The sequence below is a fragment of the Ictidomys tridecemlineatus genome, chromosome 7 (assembly GCF_052094955.1).
Source record: "Ictidomys tridecemlineatus isolate mIctTri1 chromosome 7, mIctTri1.hap1, whole genome shotgun sequence".
Classification (NCBI taxonomy): domain Eukaryota; kingdom Metazoa; phylum Chordata; class Mammalia; order Rodentia; family Sciuridae; genus Ictidomys; species Ictidomys tridecemlineatus.
Genome location: NC_135483.1, coordinates 149,267,561 through 149,292,631, shown reverse-complemented (window position 1 = coordinate 149,292,631; position 25,071 = coordinate 149,267,561). Strand labels below are relative to the sequence as shown.

The 25,071-nt window shown below is 34.3% G+C and overlaps 1 protein-coding gene across 6 annotated transcripts in view; it reads left to right on the top strand.

The window, feature by feature from the left end:
* Window positions 1-25,071, top strand: part of Pde1a (phosphodiesterase 1A) — a 322,491-nt gene that overhangs the window by 276,265 nt on the left and 21,155 nt on the right. For all 6 annotated transcript variants that reach the window (XM_040294552.2, XM_040294555.2, XM_021725976.3 and 3 more), the window contains 5 exons: window positions 2,297-2,398; window positions 2,504-2,624; window positions 14,514-14,595; window positions 16,600-16,720; window positions 17,136-17,320. In XM_040294552.2, coding sequence (XP_040150486.1) covers window positions 2,297-2,398; window positions 2,504-2,624; window positions 14,514-14,595; window positions 16,600-16,720; window positions 17,136-17,320 — 611 coding nt within the window. The remainder of the gene's footprint in view (window positions 1-2,296; window positions 2,399-2,503; window positions 2,625-14,513; window positions 14,596-16,599; window positions 16,721-17,135; window positions 17,321-25,071) is intronic.

Sequence of the window (25,071 nt, the reverse complement as noted above, 5' to 3'; positions counted from 1 at the left end):
TAAAGCTACATTTTCAAATTTCCAAAGCTTTCTGTATTTTCTAGGTCAATTCCAGAAACATGGGCTCCATTTGCAGTTGTAGAAAATTCCATAAGGTGGGAAAAGAGGAACAATGTTTGGGCATCCCATTCGGGCTTTTCATTCTATTCTGTAAGAAACTAGCCTAAGAGGACTCCAGCCTAGGAAGGCCAGGATTTAACTGTACAAGAATTTTAAAGTGACTACAGCTGGGTTATGTGGAGAACAGCTGGGCAAAGAGAAGCAGGCAAACCAGTTTCCTAAGATCCGAGAGAGAGAGATTAATTGCAGGTAGTGTGTTAGTTTTCCTCAGTGGTTTTCATTCTCAAAGGTAATATTGATAATAATTTTTATTCTTATTACCCCTTTGAATTAATCTCCTTTCCCTCAAAGTTGACTCTTTTGTTCATTCAGTGTGATTTTATTTTCTATATTTTGTTCTTTATCATCTTCAATAATTTATTCTGATAGTTTATTGTGATAATATCTGGTAAATTTCTTGTCAACAACTTCTCAGACTCATGCTAATTAAATTTTTACAAAATTATTGTTAACAAATAGTATGTATATCATATGGACTATAGAATTTAATTGATTAAATACTTTCCATTTTCTTCCATAACCTTGATAACATTTCCCTGAGAATTAAAATATGGATATCTTCTTAAAGACCTATAGATTTTTGCTCTAAATGTCTATTTATTTCTTAAGGTAATTTTAGTATGGTACAATCACATTAATTTAAATTTTGGGCAAAAATTCTTAAATTAAGAAATATTTCCCTGATGTATTCTTTTGCCTGGTTTATGGACATAATACTAGGCATTTACTGATCACTTATCTGCAAAGCACAATACATTATTAGGTTCTATACATTTCACTAAATTTTAGTCTTATTTTTCTTAGTGAATATAAATATTTTGTTCAGTTGCTATTCTAATATGATCTTGTCACAAAATCGGAGAAAAAAATGGAACTGAGAATAGTTTTAGAATCTACTTTCAATAGCTTATTTTCCCTTCGTATTTCAGTATTCTAAGCAAGCTGTTCAATATTATAAATAATAGCAGAATATTTATTTCTACCTCTGAAAATCTGATTGAAGGGAGTACCCACAATTTAAAACAAATCCAATATATGGTTGCTTTTGAAAATACATCATCCATCAATAACATCTTTAGTTAAAATATCTCTGATGCAAGATCATAATTCAGATTTACTCCACACCTTGATTTAGCCTACTCTGCTGGCCACACCAAAGAGTGCAAACAAAATATGGTTTTCTGTATAAGTGACTTTTTACCTAACTCTACAGAGCAAACAAAGAATGGTGGATTACGCAAGACTTTGCGGGAGTGGCTCATTCCCCACTTACTGTGAGAATGAGTTTTTCATGAACAGGCTTTGTGATATGGTCACTGTATTGGTCACCATCTTGGCTGAACATTTCAATAGTGCCGACTGCTCTACATTATGGAAAATCAGGTCCCAAAATCTTAAACAGAATTTTGACTTACTTTCACATCTTGACCTCTTTGAAGTTCTTCTGATGGTAAGTTGGCATAGTAGTCAGGCAGTGGTCCAGGTGCCAGCTTTGGAGTGAGAACCAGGTTGCATCCTTTATCAGCCATCTACTAAACAAATGGCTCAGGCTCTTCCAATGGAAAATATTAATACTCCCTCAAATGTATGAGGATTAAATGTCTTAATGTACCTACAAAGCAATTGCAACATGGACTGAATAAATATGGATAAATAATATTGCTTTCATTAATAGTAGTAATTTTAAAAAGATGCAAAACAAGGAAGCAACAGTGTTTTGAGAATCCATGCCCCTCTCTCCCCATCTCTTCCCTAACATATTGAACTATCAGTTTGGATTTAGAATGGTCTCAAGCCCCACTGAGCTACATGTTTTACTTCTAAAGCATTCAAAAATTATATTTAAATTAGTGTCTCATTAAAATAGCCAAAGATTCTTTTGGATAGAAAAATAAGATTTTAGAAATTATAAGTTGTGAAGAAGCCTGTGAGGTAAGAAGAAGAGGCATATCACACTATTATTCATACATCATTCTGCCACTAACTTCTTAAATCCCTGAGAATCAATGGGCAAAAATAATGTTGAACCTTTGTGAGCACTTTTATATTTAAAGAGCAGCAACTTTTGTACTCATATCCACTAGGCAAATATATGAATAGTAATACTTATGGAAAGGTTCTATACAAGACCAATAAATGGCCAATTGAAACTATTATTCTTTTGATGCCTCTGCAGGGATCTTCGGAACTTAGTGATCGAAATGGTTTTATCCACCGACATGTCAGGTCACTTCCAGCAAATTAAAAATATAAGAAGCAGTTTGCAGCAGCCCGAAGGGTAGGTTATTTTCTTTTGTCACATTAAAGTACCATGAACATGGACTCAGAAAAGATTAATTGGTTGCTTTGTTCTGATAATTTGAGCATGTCCTTTCTTTGACAGAATTGACAGAGCCAAAACCATGTCCCTGATTCTCCATGCAGCAGACATCAGTCACCCAGCCAAATCCTGGAAGCTGCATTACAAGTGGACCATGGCCCTAATGGAGGAATTTTTCCTGCAGGTGCCTCTTTCATACTCTTTGCAAATAATTTTGGAAATAGTGACTGTGCATTTTTTTCATACACCTTCTCTACAGAATCCAGAGCTTGTGACTAAGTATCATCAATTGCCATAACACATTCTTGTGGATATTCAAAGAATTTATTAATCTTTTAGATAAGTATGCTAAATAATCCTGTGTAGTATAATACATCTTTTAAAGAGAGTCAAGTCTTAGATCTCAGGTGCCAGGCTTGGGAAGGAAAGAAACAAACAGATTATAATTGGAATCTGCTGTTAAGAGAGAAGTGCCAGGACAGAGAGCAAACAGCTTTCTTAATGGAAGGGCAAAGGGAGGATATATACCACTTCTTTATACATCTTGTTGGCTAGAATTTAGTCATATGTGCCTAGCTGCAGCAGAGGCAGAGAAATACAGTTTTTAGCTGTGTGAACACATGCCTAACTAAAACAACAAAAAATATTATTATGTGAGAAGGCTGGAGATAGAGGATGGCTGGTATTCTCTGCTACAAGTATTTACATTTTACATTTACATGTCTCTTTTCTGTCCATCATTCCTGTATGCCCCCTTTAGCACATAAAATACAATGTGATGCTAACCACTCAAAGTCAACCTCAAATCCTGTAAGTTAAAGGCTCAGTCTTCTACAAGACTGGTCTACTTCAGATGCTAGCCACAAGTGGGGCTGTAGGACACCAGCTCTTCTGACCAGCCAGTTCTAAGTTCAGTGTCTCTTGCAACCCATTTTATATTTGATAATTAGTTAGAATAGCTCATGGACTGAAGAAAAGAGCTAATCTTAAAATTACAAGATACAACTCAATAATAGTCAAATAAAGTAGTGTTTAGGGAAAGGTCTGGGAGTGTCCCAGTCATGGAGCATACATGTAGTAGACAGATGGATTAAATTGTGCCATCCTCTTGTCTTATCAGTGTGTTCACTTATCAGGAAGCTCCAGTGAGTTTCAGTAACCAGAATATTTATCAGGGTTTCATTATATAGCATGATTGATTAAATCATTGTCCATGTGCCCCTTCCCCCACCAGAAGGTCAGACTGACCCAAAGTTTCAACTCCTTAATCATTTGGTTGCTCTCTTTGGTGATCAACCCCCATCCTGAAGCTAACGACAGGGTCCATCATGAGTTGTCTTCATGAACACAACAAAGAGTCACCTGTCATTCAGTAAACTCCATAGGTTTTTGAAGCTTTGTTCCAGAAACCAGAAATGAAGACCAGTTGTTATATTCTTTATGATACCATAGCTCTGTTTAGAAAAGCTCTTTTATTTCTGTATTTTCAAATTATTTTATTCTCAGCATAGTTCTTTACTTAGAATGTTTATTCATCGATTGAATATTTATTCTGAAGATATAAACACCGAATATATTGCTATACTTGAATGAATGTTTTCTGTCTCCCATTGTTGATAGCTATGTTTTATTTGAAATAGCACTGAATAGTCCTAGATAAAATTACTGAGTGACTACACCAAATTCAAATATTTTTATATTAAAAACAACTTGTGAAAAATATTTTAATATTTTATGCACATAAAAAGTAGAATAAATGTTAAAATACACCACATCCTAAAAGGCAATTGCCTGCTATGGTCAATTAAAAATTATAATTTTTGTACACTTAACCAATCAGTAATCAGAAAATGGTAAATCTAAAGAGACCTTAGAGAGCTTAAAACTATCTCTCTTATATTAGAGATGAAAACATGAAGAGATAAAATGATTTTTGTCAGGTTGATAAGAAAATTTTAAATATTTAAAATTGAATGGTCATGAAAACAAAAAGGGAAAAGTTGTTGAATGAAACTAAAACAGTGAATAGAGGAAATTTTAAACCATTAAATGCTTTCCGTATTAGAAAAAAAAGATACTTTGTGAAGCTAGAAAAACTTAAGAAAATTAGACCAAAATAAATTGATGGAAGGAGATAATAAATATAAAAGCAAAAATCAATAAAATAGACCAAAGAAAAATAATAATAACAAGAATTATAAAGGTAAGTGCTGATTTTTCTGAAGAAGTAATAAAATTAGTTGTAGTTTCAAAAAGAGAAAAAAATTATAAAGGAAGAGAGAATATTACTATATATCTTACATATGTCAAAAAGATAAGAAATATTATGCACAATCTATGCCAATAAAATTGACAACATAGATAAAATTGTCAAATTCTTTGAAAGATATAAATTACTAAAACAGACATAAGAAAAATTATAATCTGAATATTCATTTATCTATTTTTAAAAATTGAATTTATAATGTAACTCTTCCCATGAATAAAACCCCAGGCTCAGATGACTTTAATTCTTAATTCTGATTTCCATTAGTAGTACTCAATTCAGGTAAAAGATGGTAAATTATCAAACATTTCAGGGAGAAATAAGGCCTGTCTTACACAATTTTTTTCATGACAGAGAAAAAAGGGAAAATTGGCAGCATAACCCCTAAGAAAACCTGAAAAAGACTTCAAATAAAGAAAATTACACCCCCAATCATGTCATGAAACTAGATAGAAAAGTCCTTAAAATATTAACAAATACAATTCATCAACGTAGTGAGCACATATCATGACTTGAGTAAGTTGAATATTCAAAAATCAGTTAAAATGATTCACCATCTTAAAAAAAAGGAAAAACAATCATATCATTCTTAAAGGCACAGGATGCCTTTGACAAAATTCAACAAACATTAATTATAAAAACTCTCAGCAAATAAGAAATAGGAAACCTTAATGTAACACTTCCTGGTGAGATATTGAACATTTTTATACTAAGATCAAGATATCTACTCCAAACACTTCTATTCAATATTGCATTTGAAGTTCTAGCTAGTGCGATAAGGTGCTAAAATAAAATAAATAGATTGGATTAAAAATAAGCAAAATTTGCAGAAACATGGGCATCTGCATGAAACACTTTAAGAAATTTACAAAAGCCCCTGGAATTAACAAATGAGTTTATCAGAATTGTAGGATCAGTTGTAGTAAATGAGAGTAGCAAGTTGAAAATGAAATTTAAAAAGTGATATTATGAGAGAATAAGATAATAAAATACTTGAGAATACATTTAATTAAATGCATGTAAAACCCCTATGAAGAAAGCCACAAAATATTGTTGAGAGAAAAACTTTAAAGACCTATATAAATGGAGAGTGTTTCCACATTAATGGATTGAAAGTCTCAATATTGCTAAGATGTCAGTTCTTCCAGAATTGATTAATATATTTAGTATAATCCTTATTAAAAAAATGAAACAGGCTTCTTGGTAGAAACTGAAAAATTAACCCTAAAATCTAGATGGAAATAACCAAAACAATTTTGAAAGAGACTAAGAAAGTTGGAGAACTCATGCTTCCTTATTACATAACTTAGTAAACAGCTACAGTGATCAAAACAGTGTATTATTGGCATAAGGATAGGGAAATACGTCAATCAAATAGAAGAGTGATTCCAGAAGTAGAACCATACATTATGTGATTTTCTACAAAGGCAGCAAAACAACTAGTGAGGAAAGGAAGTCTTTTCACAAATGGAAATGGAAAAACAGTTATAAAAGTGTGGGATAGAAGGAAACTTGTCTTCTACCTACACCTTACACAAATAATAAATCAAGATGGACCATGTATTAACACAGAACAGAACCCAGAACTATAAACTCTTGGAGAAAAATGCAGGAAAATATCTCTCTAATCTAGGGGGAAGGGCAATACTTTTTAGAAAAGCCACACAAAGTATTATCCAAAGAGAAAAATGGCCAAGCAGACCAAAGAAGAATTTAATATTTCTGCTCTTCCAAAAATACCATTATGAAAAGATAGACCATAGAGAAAATATTTGAACTGTAAGCGTCTTTCCAGGAACTTGTGTTGAGTCTACATAAAAACTCTAACAAATCAATAATAAAAAGGAAAATCATGGCAATTTGAACCGACACTTCATACAAGAAAATATACTTGTGGATAAAATGTACAGACAAGTATGCATATTGTCTTTACTTATTGGGGAATTGCAAATGAAAACCACAATGAGATATTACATCTACACCAGAACAACTGGAGTTTTATTTTATATTATCAATAACGTGGTAAAAATGGAAGTGTCACATATCACTGGTGGGAGTATAAATCATTGCAGTCACCATGGAAAACTATTGATTTGTAACATCTACTAAAGTTAGACTTAACATTGCTTATGTCCCAGCATTTCCACCCCTTTTGTGTATAATCCAGATGAATTAGCAGCCTTGTTCACTTTTATTACAGAGGAGTAATAAAAGCAGTGTTATTTATAAAAGCCCAATGCTAGAAACAATCCAAATGTCCATCAGAAATACAAATGAATTAAATAAATTATAGTATAGCCATACAATGGATTATCATGCAACAATAAAAAAAGACTAATGATAACAAACAGTAATAAACCTTAATATCATTTATGTGAAATTCAAAAATGGCAGTTAACCTATGGCTATAGAAATCAGAATAGTGGGTATCTACATAGGGTAGGATTCCCTGGGAGAGGTTAAGGGAACTTTTGAGGGTAATAGAAATGCTCTGTATCTTGATTGAGTGTCACACAGGGTGTTTATACAATTATACAATTCAGATTTTCACATAAAGTTTTTCTCAATTTAAAAAAGTCTCTCATAATAAAAGTTCCTCATCAATTACTTAATTTTTTAAAGTCCTAAAAAAATTTCCAATAATACCATGACTGCATCATCCTTTGTTTTACTGATTGCCAAACAAACAATACCTGACAGAGTAATCAGAGTAATGAATTCAATGAAATTGAGTTGAGATGTTTTTTAAGTTCACCACCCTGTTCTTGAATGTTACAGGTAACTAATAGCAATAATGAAGATTTCAGACAACAGTGATTATTGACATCTGAATTTAGGGGTAGAGAGAATTGCTCCATAGGGCTACTCAGCTCCTATGTCATTCTCTGTGCATAGTACCCTGTGACTCAGATGTCTATTAGAGATTAAATCACACGCAACATAAAGGTTAAATCTTGGAATAGGTAGAGCATTGTGACACTTGGAATGCTATTTGTTATCTGCATTTTTCACATGGTGTTACTAGAGTAAGGAGGTGTCAATTTTTTGGGGGGGGGCTTGTTTTTTTAACAGGACATTGGTGGGCGATGACAGGCACTCATGAATCCCCAAAATGTTCAGAAAGGGGCAGTCCTTGCCTGAATGACCTTAACACTTAAGGTAAAACACCTATAACTCCATGCTAAGTAACACATTCATGTTAATATGGACGATTATAACATCAAACCATCTCTATTAACATAGCTTGATCTCTTCCAAAATGAAAATCAACCAATTCGTCATAACTGATTTAGGACTTGATCTTTTTTTTTTTTTTTTTAAAGAGAGAGTGAGAGAGGAGAGAGAGAGAGAGAGAGAGAGAGAGAGAGAGAGAGAGAGAGAGAGAGAGAGAATTTTTAATATTTATTTTTTAGTTATTGGTGGACACAACATCTTTGTTTGTATGTGGTGCTGAGGATCGAACCCGGGCCACACGCATGCCAGGCGAGCGCGCTACCGCTTGAGCCACATCCCCAGCCCTTAGGACTTGATCTTTAAAAAATGAAGTCTCCCCTCTCCCCCCGCCCCGCCATCTTCTTTTCTTCTTTATTGGGGATTCAACCCAGAGGCACTCTACCACTAAGTTACCCAAGCCTTTTTTATTTTTAATTTTGATACAAGATCTCACTAAATTGCCTAGGCTTGTCTTGAACTTGCCATCCTCTTGTCTCAGCCTTCCAAGAAGGTAGGATGACAAGCATGTGCATCCAGCTGAATAGTGGAATCTTTTATTGAAATATCATTTTTCACTTTCTGCATTTTTGAAATTGAATGACTTTCAAATCCCCTTCAGAAATACATGCAGCAAAATAGGAAAATGTGGAGTTAAAGGTCAACATGAATTTGTAGTGTTAACAAATATGTTTTTCAAGCAAAACCAGTTTATCTCTAAGAGACTTACATTACCATATGATAATAACTCCAACAGGTAAAAAGTTTTCTTGCATTCAACCAAATAAATCTCATAGTGCCCTTACTTATTCTTAGCCATACTATGTACTTTAGCCCTTTGGAGTTGAGTATAGATATGATTCCACTTCCTTGGCATTTGCATTTCTCTGAATGTATTTGACTTACACTATTAAGCTGAATTTGTGTTTCTGTACTGATGGGCAGGACTGCAATGATTCTGGCATGCTTTTTTTTTTTTTTTTTTGCTCATTCTCATATAACCATCTGTGAAGCGACCACTTTGTCAAATCCACAGCATTGATAGACACCTTCTTGCTATGTGTCTAGTCAAGGTAACTAGGGTTTCTCATTTTGAACAGTGAAAAAAGCATTTTAATGATGTAATTTTAAATGGTATTTCTTCATTCTTTCAAAATACACTAAGAATTTAAATACCATGTCTTCTGAGGCACTGGCAGTGCCAGAGTTTTGAGGCCCATCAAAGTACATCTGTCCAAAAATCATCACAATCCTTAGCTGCAGATTATAATATTTTGTATTTCTTGCTTTTTGCTTTGTTTTCATGGTGCTGAAAATTGAACCCAGAGCTTCAAGCATTCTAGGCCAGTACTGTACCACTGAATAGATAGATAGATAGATAGATAGATAGATAGATAGATAGATAGATAGATAGATAGATAGATGTAGATATAGATAGATATTGATATATATCCCTATACCCTTGTTAAGAAAATATTTTATATTTTTTGTGTGTATTAGTCAAGCTAATAATGCAAAATAGAGAGATAATTGGAGAAAAGCTCAAGTGTAAGGTCTAGCTTTCCCTCTTTGCAGCAGTGATGTGGAGGAAACATCACCTTTTTACCCTTGTGTATCTTCTTTCTTAAACCCAGTCTGCCTCCAACTCAGGATGACTGTGAAAAGCACAGTGATAGAAGGCATCTAAGTGAGCATCCTACACTAAAAACCACAACATGGATATGAAGAATTGGTAGTATTTGTTATTAACTCAGTTTTAAGTTTTGCATTTTTCCAAGGTAAAGTTACTAGAAAACATCAATTATGAAGTATTTTGTTATTTGATAGTTACTTAAAGTTGAACTTTTAGGTATCCTTTGCCCAAATCCCTTAAAGCTCAGCTTTAGGTAACCATCAAATAACAGAATTTTGATTTACAGCATAATCACAAGACTTAAAAAGTAGCTAATAAGTATTTTCTTTCACTCTGCTGAATAAAGCATTAGACTTGGAGTTCCTTCAGTAGATTTTGAACAAAATTAAACACGATCATGACTATCTACCCAGCTCATTTTTCTATGTTGGGCTTCCGTAGACATGAAGAACTTTTAAAACCATGTGTTTCTGAAGGACAAGCCAGTGTAGACCAAGCTATTTACATCACCTCTATAAATCCCATCAATATTACCCCTGTTCATGGTGCAACTTCTTCAGATTTTCCCTCTAAAGTCAATGGAAGTTAGCTAGAGGAAATCAGGATTGTTTTCAGAATTATAGACCTGAGAAACACTTATTTCTTATTCTTGATTAAGCAACTGGTAGTAAGGCAAAGAGGTCCTCATTGCCAAAGCATGTTCACAACAAGCCTGTGACGTTCATAAATACAGAGCTCCCCCTCTGAGTGTTCAACGGATCCACACAGTTGCCTCCACCCTCTGCTATAATGGTGCATTTGAACTAAGACCAACAAGAGGAAGGGAGGTGCCAAAGAATAACCCCCAGTACAAGCAGATGGGTTTTGATCCTTTTTCTCTTTACACATCTAGATTGACATAATAAAAACACATTTAAAAAAAATAGTCACTTCCATGAAATTTTGTTTGTATTTTATACTTAGTTCCACATAACTAAATGAAGTGTTCCATTCTTCAACTAGTTATTTTATGACAGATGAGGGGAAATCTATATTTAGATTTAGTGCAAAAATTAGTGCAAAACAAATTTATAAATAAATGCTTCCTTGTTAGACAAGGAGAAAAATGATGTGAAAATTATATTATTTGGAAGGAAAGGTCAAGATTGTGATTTACCCTAAATTACATACAGTTAAGCCCCTTAATTTTGTTCAATGTTTCTAGAATATGAAGTGTGTTATTTCAAAATAAATGGTATTTCCTAGTAATAAAAAAGTAATCAGTCCATTCTTGGCCAATGATCTGATTTTGTATAGATACAACCTTCAGTATTGCATAAGTGTAAAGAACTGTAGCTGTGAGCCAGGATAATAACTTAAAATGTAAAAATCAAATATGCTAGTTTCAAGAGGCATGAAAGTGCTATAAACATCAGTTATACAGGGAGTTATAATGTTCTATAAATATTTATAATACTCACAAAAAATGCAGTTATTCCAAATCATAAATTTTACTGAAAGTGAGTATGTTTGTGTCTATAATCATTAAACATTTTAACAGTTTTGGTGTCTTTCTGAGAACTTAGAAGGATCCATTTTTAGAAGGAGTGAGGGAAGGTAATTAGATAAGCTCTTCAAAGGGGGCTAAATCAGAGCATCATCCTCCTGTAGCGACCAATTAAATTTGCTTGAACTAGTGTTCTCTCAGATTCTACCCTTTGCAAAGCCTATGCTAGGGACTTCTTGAATATTTGTTGTTGATATCGTTTTTGTCAGTAAAACTTAGATTGCAATGCATGAAGTTTCTCAAGATTTCTGTATTTCACCCTCAATTATCTTCTTCATTTATTTAAAACTATAGAAATTGTTTTGGCTTCAGAGAAACGCATGGGGGGAAGTGCTCTTCAGTCACTGGATTTGACACCTTGTTCAGCTGTCAGAGCCTTTTACACTGTTAAGAAAGCATAAAAACAATTACTAGCTCTTTGTCATCACCTTTCAAAGAAAAAAACCTCAGCAATCTCCAGGGAAATTGTGGAGACAGGCATAAGCACTAGACTGTGCACGTCAGTGTTCCTAGTTTGATGGGGCCACCTTGCCACCTCCTCACCTGCAGGTTTATCGCCCAGAACACAGTGCTGGACCCAGAGACAGCACTGAGCGCACCAGTTTCATTTCTTGAGTTTAGTGCTTCTGCAACCATGTGCACACCAGAAACATGTTAAGATATTAAAACGTGTATTTTTGGCTTTATGGAGGCATTACCCTTAAATGAAAACATAAACTCCAAGTAAAATATAAATTGTTGTTTGGTTTAATACCTATTGCTTTGACCCCTTGATTTTATCCTGATGAAAAGTATATATTCTTTATCAAGGGATGGAATAAAGAAAACTACAAAGTTGATCAAATATATACAAAGAATATAATTTTTCCTTTAAATATTTTTCACTTTACTCTTGGAAGTACCCACTTGTCCTATTGAGTTTTCTAGTTCCTTCATAGTCTGGCTATAGGACCCCCTACTAACTTTGTATTCATGGCCTTTATTCATCCCAAAGAATAAATAACACTTTGAAATATTTATAAATAAATTGAATAATTAATGTACTTCAGCATTTAATGAGCTTTAGCAGTGGAAATTTGATATTCTAAATTAGCTGTAGGGTACTAGAAGAAAATAGGACACTAACTGTTCACTCCAGCTATCAGAATGTCCACCTGTATATATCTGTCAAATGCCTAAGTTGTATATGTAAATGTTGTCACCCAATAATCTATAAAATTAGCTCATGAATTTAGGGACTACCAAAGAACCATGTAGTATTAAAATAAATCTATTAAATTTGTATTCTTAAAATACCAGATAGTAGCATTTTGACCAATAAAAACCAGTTAAATGAAACTTAACTGCATTTAATAAATAAAACCATATAATTAGTCAATCAATAAAAAGCAATTAGATCTACATATGCCAAATAAATATCTTTAATACTAATTTTCCTATGAAGTCTGTCAGTAGTCTTATTTACATTTAACAATATTATTATTATTTATATTTTAATATAAAGTATTAATGGTATTGTTATTCAACGATAAACTATTTTTCTTATACCTTATTATTATCATGTTAAAAATAATTGTATATTAGTTTTCAAAATCTATACCTTATCCAGATTCTCTGGTTTCCTGTAGCAACACCAACAGATTCATTTTCATTTAGATTGGTGGACCAAGAGCTATCCTCTAATCATCCCAGGTCACCCCTCACACTGCTGGCAAATTATTGTTTCAAAAGTTGAATTCTTTGTCATGTCAATTTCATGCTGGAAAAAGGGGGGGGGGAAGCCAATCCCTCTCCAATACATGCTAAATTCATTACAATGGGTCCCCCCTGTTTTAAAACAATCTAGGATATGCATTAGACATCATGGACATCTTTAATTGACATAGCTGCACATTGTTGCTATTATGAATTATGATTCTTTGCTAAATTTAATGACTATTCACTAAATGTTAGGCACTACCTTTGGACTTCAAATAAAGTATCTTAGATAATCCTACTAGGCAGATCCTATGATTATTATATCTTAAAATGAGTAGAACAAGATGACAAAGTTAAGTCAGAGGTAAGAGTTTGTTCAGCACATGCTGGGACCTGCTTGTAGTGACAGAGCCCCTTGCACAGCAGTGATTCAGTGACCTCTCCTGACTCCAAGGGCAATGGCATTAATAATTCTCTTCTATGTATTCAGAAGATGGGTATAAATATTAATTCTAAATAAAATTGATGCCATAAATTGAGGGAGTTGCTGACAGAGATCACAGAACCCCTTATTTCATCTTCTCTAAGTCATGATGTAGTAAAATCTTCCCTTTTGTAGCTACTTTGCTACAAATCATATTTTGATTTTCCCAAATAATTCTGATTTCAAAATTCTTGCCAGTAATCAGAGTCATGGTGTAAAGGGAATGCACAGAAAACATTCTTAAAACCTTCAAAGCCATATACTGATATGGTATAACGATCAGGATACACAAATGTTATAGGAAATCACGGGCTGAAAGGAAACCATGGAGTCATGAGCCAGGCATTACTTCCAAAGTTGTGGATTGATGCGAGACAGGTGCCAGCATTTTAGGAAGAATACAGACCTCAGAGTACTCCTTCAAATGGTGAGATATTTGAAATGAACAGGAACAAGGAAGCATCCTCTCTCGTTCATAAAAAGATCCTCTTGAATACAAAGGAAAACAGCAATGTGTGATAAACTTTGTGAGAATAAATATTTGCACAGAGTAGCTACCTGTATTTTAGGAGTTGAAAACCCATGTTGTTAAACCCGAACATAAATGTTTAATTCTTTCACACATGTATGCAGTTAATCTAGTTTTGATAAAAGCAAATAGCAAAGAATCACTGAGATTTTGATTTTCTCGAAGAAGAATACATTAAAATTATGTCTGAAGAATGTAAGAATGGTGAAGGTATGGGAAATTTAATAAAGCTTAGTAAACAGAAAGGTATTTCCAACTGTGCATACACATTTAAGTTGAAAAAACTGTCCAATAAAAAAACCTTGATTCTGAAGTTTTGCTGGTGTGTTTGACATTAAATAAAAAAGGAACAAAAAAGTCCATGAGTTGAATTGTTACTTAAATTCTAAATGATATGCTGAGATGACTAATTTATACCAACTTTTGAAAATTGCAAAAATCTCTTTACAATCAAGGGGTTGTAACACTCAGACAAAGTATACGGGTGCTTAAAATGTTTCTGATTTTCCCCTGGAGAAGCTTCTCCTAAAGAAACCATCTAATAAAAATTTCAGGTTCTTGATCTTGTAGTTATATTTATATATAAATAGAAAAGTAGTGCTGGATTAAGAAATGAAAGACTCAGCTTTTCAGGCGTGCTACCTAGGCTGCTCACTATCTTAGTTTGCCCCACCTAAGTCTTCACTCCTCTGCTTTTCTTTCCTCAGGGAGACAAAGAAGCGGAACTAGGGCTTCCATTTTCTCCACTTTGTGATCGAAATTCAACGATGGTGGCCCAATCCCAAATAGGTAATCTGAAGGATGGCAATTGGGCAAAGTGGGTGTGTGTTTTCTATTTTCACATGTGTACACCATTCTGTTCAAAGTCCTCCAGGAAAAACTCACTCTTTATTCATGACAAAGTTTGCCTTTAGGCTGATCTAGATGATGCTAAGTGATAAAAACTATTGAAATAATTTATAAAATGAATTCAATAAAGCAGAATTGGTAAACGTCATTGTTATTCTAGCTATAATCTTTTATACAAAATAAAGTGCTTTCTTCTTGGGAAGGGACTGTAATTTTCATTTGTTGTTGACTATTGTATTCTATAATTTAATCTCTTAGGTATAAGGCAATTTGATGAAAATATTAGCATTCCTATTCTGTTAATGCTAAGTATCCATAGTATGCTTGATGTGCAATCTCATATTAGTTTTGGGGGAAAAGTTCCTGTGATATGACTAAATAAGCCAACTGCAAGAAACTTGCAAAATCATATTGCTTCCAACCTCATTCATTATCATCTGTATTTTTGTTGGGAAATTCAACTCCAGTCCATTATTAAAACATGATTGCTATGCTGCATGGTTTGAATATTTGTAATAGTTCTTCCCTTAGCTAGCATATTTCTTACTGAATTACACAATCGATGAAAATGAAAATAGCCATCTTACCTCTGTATTTTGGCAGCTGTATCCCAAAGCAGCAGGGTGGTCAGAAAGCTGCTTACTCTGGCCTTCCTCCTTCCCAACCAAGTTCAACAGCTGTTTATCTAGAGATTATGAGGAAGGTGTTTATCCTCAATGTTGTGCAGTCTGAGGATTTCACCTAGCAAGCTGGGAAGGAGTGATGTTCTTGAGGCTCATTGCTGTCATATAAATTGCTACCATATTACCTCATTGGACAGTCTACTTGTACTGGTCATTTAAACCCATTCATGGAACTCAAAATCACACTCTGGGTAGGCAATTATTACTTTGATTTAAGATGTCAATTAAAATGTACATTTATAGGAATTTTTAAAATTATAAACATGCCTCAATATGTACTATAAATAATATAGTTACTTGAAATGTTAATTATTTTATCATATGTGGATATTTCCAGGGCATTGTCACTTAAAGACCCTCCTTCCCATTATTCTTTTATATTTAGGTAATAGTTTATTGCTCCCAAGTGGGTTTAAGGACACAAGCCCTTGATTTCAAGCACCAAATATTTCCTGGGATCTTAGGAATGTTGTCCCCTCCTCTACTTAAATACCGGGTAGTAAATGTTCCCAGAGGACAATGCCCCTTTCTCTGTGTGTCATTTTCTATCTTGATGAGTACTTTAAATGTGAAAGTCTTCATTCAATACTGACATCTAAAAAGCAGTAAGTTTAGTGCTGTCTCCCAGAGATGTTACTGTTCCTGGGCTGATTTGACAGCACACGCCCACATGCTGCGAACTAACACTTTACATCCAGGGAATAATAAACAGCAATTTGAAATGCGAACAAGTTGGCAGAAAGCTCTGACTGACATAGTAAGAAAAAATGTAAAAGGTGGTTGCATTCCCATAACCTGAGGGGAAAATGCCAATTATTTAATTCCTTTGGCATTCAGATATTATTTCTTTCTGGTCAGTAATAAAATTCACAACAAAATGAAGACCTTTCTCAAAGAGTAATGACCCTTCTCATCGGGACAGAAAAACATATCCCCACTCATTTGATCTGCATCTGTTGTTAGCAATAGCATATAAAGCTGAACATTAAATAGGAAAGCCAATATACTTAAGTTAGCGAGCCTAAATTGTAGCACTTATACTGCTTGGGAGATTATTTTGTAGAACAGTTAAGCTATTTTAAAGATTGTGCTATTGGATTAAAATAGTATCAAAGGGCAAGAAAACTGATATTATAGTTGATATTTGCTATCCCAGGAGTGTGCCAAAGAGAGGCTCTTCATTTTAATGATCTTAGAATTCTGGAAGTTGTAACACTTTGATTTATCTTTTTTTATTTTTTTTTTCTTTTTCTTTTTTTAGGTTTCATTGATTTCATAGTAGAGCCAACATTTTCTCTTCTGACAGACTCAACAGAGAAAATTGTTATTCCTCTTATAGAGGAAGCCTCCAAAACTGAAACTTCTAACTGTGGGGCAGGCAGGTATGATGTTTTTCTTTTATATCATTTTTCATCTCTGTGGTTTTTAATAACCTTTTATTATTTAATGATTAGCCTTATTTCTTAAAACTAGGCAGGGAGTTCTTGGAATAATTATTAGGTCGTGTTGCCACCTAGTGTCATGATGTTGTACTGCATCTTCCTTCAATATTGAGAACTGAGGTCCACAGTTCAAGAAAAATCCAAGTCCTCTAAGTACAGGAAGAGGAGTCCCTGGCTCTCTTAGTGGAAAAGGGAGGCAAACAGCTGCCACGTGCTCACAGCTGGACCTGTCTGTCTGCTGTTCTGCTTCAACAGTCGGTTTCATAAACTTTTTCAGGCTCTGTTCCCTCATCCCATATCCTGACTGATCCTCTTCTCTTTTGTATCTTTTGGTTTCTTTGGTGATTATTGTTAGTTCAACCATTGTGGGGTTACATGTGGCTGAGGTGCTGAGACGATCAAATTCGAAAGGCTTGGTGAACGACGGGAGCTATTCCCCAGACTATTCCCTTACAGCAGTGGACCTGAAGAGCTTCAAGAACAACCTGGTGGACATCATTCAGCAGAACAAGGAGAGGTGGAAAGAGTTGGCTGCACAAGGTAGGGTTGTTCACCTCATCTCCCTGCTCCATCTCCATCTTAACTACTCCTTTAATAGTTTGGATTTTTCTTCCCTTCAGCCTTTTCTTTTACAAAATATGAAAGCTTTGGTATTTGGAATTTGGCTGCCATTTGATTATTCAAGAACAATTGGCTTCTTTGTTAAATGAAAAGGAATTCTGCCCTGGATATCCCATGTGGGCTGTGGATATGTGTCAGTGGTAGGCAACCTGGAAGTGGCACAACAAAATGGTGACAAAACATTGTGGCACAATCACCCCTATGCTTTTATAGATGAGCTTTCTAACCTGTTTTAGCTCTGGGCTATTTGAATGTTAAGCAATGAATCTTCTCAAATTGTTGTGTTTCCCTCGATGAATTTCCAGTGTCATACAATAGTTGTTTTTGTTAATGCTGTTCAGTTTTATATTTGTTTTCTATGGAGAGGAAAAAAAATGACCTTTTTCACATCGCCAAAACAGAAAGCCCTTTCCCTCAACATTTTGAGAGAAATAAATAAGATTATTTATATCATCTGCTTTAGAAGTAGCTAGAGAATTAAGCCCTGTATGGGTTGACTATTATTATTATAGCTATTTTTGTTGTACTTCTTTGATGTATTCTAGGAATCAGAGATATAATTTTAAAAAAAGAGGCAAAAATTCCTACGTTCATGAAGGAATGAGAGGGAATCAGGAACGGGATTTAAATTTTAAACAAGTGGTCAGAAAAGCCTTCAAGCAGTGATAATTTAAATAAATACATGGAGGAGGTTAGAATGAGAGCCATGGGGAAGTCTAGGGTAGTGGGAAAGAAATTTTCTTACACAGGAAGTGGCCACCACATCATCTGGGAGGTAGAGCTTGCCTGACATACAAGGAAGCCAGAGAGGCAGGGAGAAACTGGGCAACTAGGAATGATATAGGCAATGAGATAAAGGTGTAAAGTGGTGCCAGATCATTGGTTTTCATCCAAGAGAGATGGGAAAGCCAATTGCAGGGCTTTCAGAAGAAAAATTGAGAAATATGAACTGAGGCTTTAAAAGGAAAATATTCTTTTGTGTGGGAGGCAAAAAATGTAAACTAGGAGACCAGAAAGAAGGTGATTGATCATAATCCAGGAGAAAGATGGGAGCTTAAAGTAAATAGTAATGGTGGAGAGTGTGTCAGAATTCTGGATACATAAAGATGGTACCTGAAACTGTATGCATGCAAGAGTGATAAGCAAAAAGAGATTGGATTCTGGATATATTTTGAAATATTGGGTTACCAGATTGGATGTAGAGTGAGTATGAAATAGTCAAGAATGGTGTCAGGCTTTTTGGTTTCCTTACACGTTGTATCTATGTAAGTTTATATGATTATTTCACCAAACACTTTCTCATGCTAGCAAAGGTGAAGATGCACATGACGTATTCCCCAGTAATTCCACTTCTGTATTTTTACTATATAGATAATTTTGCTCTTGTACATCAAAAGATATATCCAAAATGTTTATAGCACAACCATTCATGAAGGCAAAACAAAGCAAAAAAAAGGATTCATATATTGTAGTTTGTATTATGTAATAGTATGTAAATATTAAAATAAACTTCAGATATGAACATGAATAGGAATGAATGTCACAGACAGCATTGAGCAAAACATACAATCTGCTGAAATATTTTAAGATGCCATTTATAAAAAGTTAAAAAAAAAAAAAACTAAACACAAAGCAATAGGTTTTAGAACCAGATGAAGTGATACATCCCTATAATTCCAGCAACTCAGGAAGCTGAGGCAGGAGGACTGCAGTTTTGAGGCCAGCCTCACAATAAAAAAACTAAAGAAGACTAAGGATGGTTTTAGTGCCCCTGGGTTCAATCCCTAGTACCAAAAGAAGAAAATATAGATGTTAGGGTACATATATGAAAAAAATAAAGAATTATAGAATAATTATAGAATAATTATTCAGAATTATTCAAGAAGGTAGGATGGGTTATTTAGAAATTAGTAATATTTTATTTCTTAGATTGGGTACTAGATAGGTGTTCATATAAAGATTACATATAAGATATATCCTTCATATGCACATAGAAACTCATTTGCATGAGTAGACTCTTTCATAATAAAAATGAAAAAAAAATGTGGTCAGCTATAAAAATACAGCTTCTAAAATAGTCGATTTTAAAGTTGGTGAGTATCAATCAGATGTTATCATTTTAATTTCCTATTATCATTTTCAGTGTGTGTAAGATACACTGTTTATTATAACTTTATTACAATTATACCAAGATGAAAATGAACAGTTTGCATGATGCTTAGAGCTGCAGAGAATCAGTTAAACATGAAGGCTCTGAAGAAAGTCACAGGTGCTTGGTCATCATCATGTTAGCCCTGGAACTATAGATCATAGATGTCTCAAAAACATACAGTGAAAGATTGCACATCCTTAGACTCCAAGGCATGAAGCTTCTGGGTCATCAATAATACAAAAAAAATCATTTTAAAGAGTAATTTTCATTCAGTAAGCCTTCTATTAAGGGGCTGGACACATCTAAGTATGTTGTATTTGAAAAACAAGTGCTTTCCTTCATCTCCACATGTTCATTTATGGTTAAATTTTATCATTTAGACCTTATGACGGGTTCAGCTCCTTAGCACGTTTTGTCTTTGCCAAGCCTCCGACCTCATCTCCAACAGGAGATTTTTAAGAGGGTTCATGGTGATTCTTCCAAAAGAGGGTGGGAGAAATAGTGGGAAGAGTTGCTCTTCCTTTCTTGTACCACATAGCCTTTCTAACCTCGACAAATGCCGTCATTGATATAACAGTGTCTGCCTGATCAAAGCTCACTCCTCGAGACAGCCCCCAGTGCCATGAATCTGTGACTGTCTCCAGCTGTGCTTAGGACCTATGAATCAGCTTTGTAAACAAGGCTTCTAAGGGAGTGATGGAAGAAAAGATCACGTGTGCCTGTACTGGAGACCAGTGAGATGATACGTGCCTCTTGTAAACGAGGAAAATCATATACCTAAACATTAAAGTGCCCTGATGCAGCTCATTTCCATCAGTGGCATTTGATCTTGTGCCAGGTGCAATGTCTGGGTCTGGAGCTGAGGTGGAGCCAATGAGGTTCCTATGGGGAACTGTTAGAGAAGCACTCCTCATTAAAGCAGGGCTTGAATGGCAAGTACTAATGGTAGTTCTCCTTTACCACAAAACAATGACTTGCATAAGCCACCTGGAAGTTTGTTCCATCTTAAACACACAGATTCCCAATTGAACCAGGTCCCCTGAAGCCACCTTGATCAGAACAAAGGCCGGGAATCAATCTCAGATCAGCATTCTGTCCCCCTTCCCAAGGAGAATGTGTATTTGAGAAAATAAGTTATGCCCCAGAAGTCCCATACCCTTGAGGTCAATCCTGAATGAAATGTAATTCATTTCTTTCTGTACTGGGATTAGTAGGAGTAGGGGTGAAGAGATTCAGGACACATTTCCTATGACATGGGTTTTCTCAAGGTTATGACATTCCCCTTTGAAGGTTTGCACTACATCTCTACCCAGGGAGAAACAGTGTCATCTGAGATGTTATGACGAGAGTGTTGCAAATAGTGGGAAGTAGGGAGCCTGGCATAGGTTGATAGCCACTAATGAAGTCATCACCAAAATAGTCACAGAGGCTTCCTATGTTCTCGTGCAAAACACATGCCTGTACATATTTTTGAGAGCAGAGTTCAGGGTCTGTTCATCTTGGGTCTCTGGCAATTCCTGTTCATGCCCAGGTAAGAGTTCAGTAACTATTGATTAGAGGAGAGTTGACTGAACTCTCTGGAAGTCTGATTTTAATGGTAAGTCCATCGAAATGAAATGATGTCACTCACAATCTTTGTACAGCTTTCTTTGTTAGCTAAAAAATGGAAATTCCACTGATAAATGGCAAAAGAGAAAACTAAATACAGGAGACATTGTACAGAACTTCCTCTTCTCATTTGATATCTGCACTTGCTTGTGTTTTATGATACCCAAAACTTAGTAACTTGCTTTAATTTTACTTTTCAATATGAGTAATGACTGCAAGAGTTCACAGGAGTTTTGTGACCTCAGAAAACCATTAGGTAAGAGAAGTGACCAAGGAAATTTGGGGTGTAGATAGGTTAGAGGGTGGGAGGAAAAGAGTGGGAGATCAGATGCTGCACTGTTTAACAGGTGATGGGGGGTGGGTAGAGGTAGTGGGTTGAAACAGTTCTGGGGTAGTTGTCTCATTGATGTGCCCCTCATGTAGTTGGTGTTCAATGTAACCAAAGTTTGACAGGGTTACTTCACACTGCCCACAGAGAAGCCATGTTCAAGACTTTGTTATATAACCTCAATAATTAACCAGTTCCAAGTACATTTGTTGGCTTCTTATCTTTTTTTTATTATTAGTTGTTCAAAACATTACAAAGCTCTTGACATATCATATTTCATACATTTGATTCAAGCCGATTATAAATATCTTTAGTTGTCCCCACACATTCTCTCTTCAAAACCTTTAGGCTTACATTCCTCTTGATTCTAGATCTCCTTTTCTCTCCCACTTGGTGTATAATATCCCCTCAATTGCTCAGAGCAATTTAGTTCTGACCTCAGACAATCCATTCAACAAAACGAAAACCTTATTCTTCACTTAAAATGACATTATAGTTCTTCAAGCATGCCTTGAGATTGTCAGGGTTGATCATAGTTTTGTTATTATTTTCAACATCACTGAAATTCTCATAAAAGTTTAATTTACTCATTACCCTCAGGATATTTATCAAAACCCTTTATGACTATACCTATGACTTACCTCAGTACTCATACAATCATCATAGAACTATCAATGAACTAGGTATTTTCTTATTTTTTGACATTTTACTATTCATTTGATGTATTAAACATATAATCTTAAATAAACAAGTTTAAGATTATGCATATTGTTAGAAAAGCTAATAAATTTTCTCAATGAAACGAAAGATTCTAAAGAATACATTTTATTATTGCCTGAAAAATTAAAAAACAAGACTAGAAATCTTTCTCACTAAAAGAGAAGCATTTAAAAATTGATGGAAAAATATTAATATTTTCAAAAGATGAAATTTACATTATAGTTAGTATGATATGTTAAGATATTTTGATAGATTAATAATTAAACCTTAGGCATTATTACTTACACAGTGCTCCTCCTTATTCACAGGAAGTGTGTTTTAAGATTCTTAGTGGCTCCCCGAAAGCACTCATAGAATCTAATCCTATAAATACTATGCTTTTTCTTATAGATTCATACCTATGACAAATTTTAGTTAATGAATCAGGCACTGTAAGAGATTAACAACCATCATCAATAATAAAAAAAAGAACGATTATAATAATATACTGTCATAAAAGTCATGTGAATGTGATATCTCCCCTCTCAAAATATTTATTATAATATACTCACCATTCTTCTTGTGATGTGAGGTAATACTTAAAGGAAACATTTTTTCTGATTCTCTTTGGTATATATGAATTGCCAGCATCACTATAGTCTTGCATTTGGGAAACATTATCAAGTAAAATAAAGGTTACTCAGACACAAACACTGAGATGCAGCAACAGGCCAATAACTGAGATGCTACTAAGTAACTAACAAACGAGTGGCTACACCAGACAAAAGGATGATTCATGTTGCACACGAGAAGAAGTGAGACATATTATATGAGATTTCATTCCTTTCTCAGGAAAGCACAAAATTTAAAACTTAGGTTTATTTCTTTTACATTAAAATTGTTTGGATGATGGTTGACCTCTGGTAACTGAAACCTGGAAAAGTGAAATCATGAATAAGGAAGAACTACTATATGTGGAATATCTTAAATTTTAATATTGTTTATTATGTATGGTAAGTGACTTTTGGATTTATGTAAATTCATGTTCTGCTAAGCATGTATTCATGTGCTCAACAATATATTGCTTCTATCACAATCATTACACTGTTAATCAAACAGCACTGTGATTTTATTCATTTAACAAGGAGAAACTGCAGTTTAAGGGAGCCAAGTAGGTCATATGCCACCACAGATTTGTATGTATATTACAAGTGATATACATATAACATAATACATATACATACTAATTTTCTCATTCCTTTTCACAGTTTTCATGCAATACACAGGTAGGAATAATCACAGAAAAAGGAAACAGTTTCTTGTGAAACCTTACCCTAGAAACTAGCATGATTGCTTCAAGAAATCTTCTGTCTAATTTTAGCACAGCAAATCCAACAAGCTTTCAAAGTACTCATCAAGTCAGCTATGTCCCAGGGGCATTTTTATGTTAAAATATTTAAAAATGTATTAATTTGGAAGTGAGATTTTATACCATTTATTGATTTATTCACTCATTCATTGATCATTTCTATAAAAATTTATTGTTGGTCACTCTATAAGGAAAGAATCGTAATATGACAAAAATGAAACTCAGAAATCTCAAGTTACTATCTAAATAATTGGTCTTCATAAAGTCTAGGCTCTGCATCCAGTTTGCTTAAGTTCAAAGTTACCTTCTAGATCATATCACAGAAGCAAATTGTGGAAGATGATTGGTAGAGGTTCATTTTCTAAGTTTTTCTCTAGAGCAAGAGTGCCATTGCTATTTGCTGGAGGAGGATCTGTGATAGCAAGCAGTACTGAAGGGTGTTTCAAGTATTCTGTGTGTGTGTCCTGCACACCTGTATTTGCCTGAGCAATAAAGTAGGAAGGGAGGTAGAGGGAGTGGATGTGTATCTCTTCCTGATTACTGGTTGACTCCATGATGATAAAATACTGCCCCCTCCAGGTTTATAAGATAAGGGATGAAAAAGGTATGAAAAGGGATCTGGGCTGGTAGAAGGTGGACTGTTGGGAGAGGTGCTTCCCCCTGAGTTTGGAAGAGCAATTTTAATGTTTTATTGATAGTAGGAGCCTTTCAGGGTAGACTCTCATGGAAACAGTTTCTTATATCCTGACAGGCTCCTACTATCAATAAAGCTGTCTCCACACATGGTACACACTTTGTTCTTTCATTTAGTCAGAGAGAACCCTAACACATGGTCCTTATCGACTATGATAGATGATTTTTTAACTTTCTCTGAGAACCCTCATTATTATGATTAACAACTTCAGCTAATGCTGCTGATTTAATTTGATCATTCAGAACTTATGACAAAGACTATGTTCATATACAAAATATGTTCACAAATGAATAATATAAGTATTTCTTATAACTTTTTATGTATGAGTATATTTCTAAGAGTATAATATTCTTTCCTTAAAACATATTTCTGTAACTATCCCAAACTAGAAATGGAGTCAATATAAAGTCTTGAAAATAGAAAAGAAATCTAATCTTCGATACATTCGATACATTCAGAAGTGTTCTAAAACCCAAATTCAGCCAAATTTGTCATTTTATAGTTTATCATAATGCTTATGTAGCTACAAATTTATTATTAAAAATGCTTGTAATATTATTTATATTAAATTACAAAGAATGATATTGTCAGTCATGATTATAACTTGTAAGACAATAGCAATGTCTTAATAATTTTCTAGATGCTTTCTCAGGAGATTAAAGACTAGCATACCTGAAAATCATGTTGTAGTCTATATAAGCACATTCACTCATCTAGCTCTGTACTTCTATAAGGAAGGTGATTGAAGTTAGATTATATAAGATCAATAGAAAAAAGTCATTTTCTGGTGAAAAAAAAAGGGTATATAATCTTATTTTTT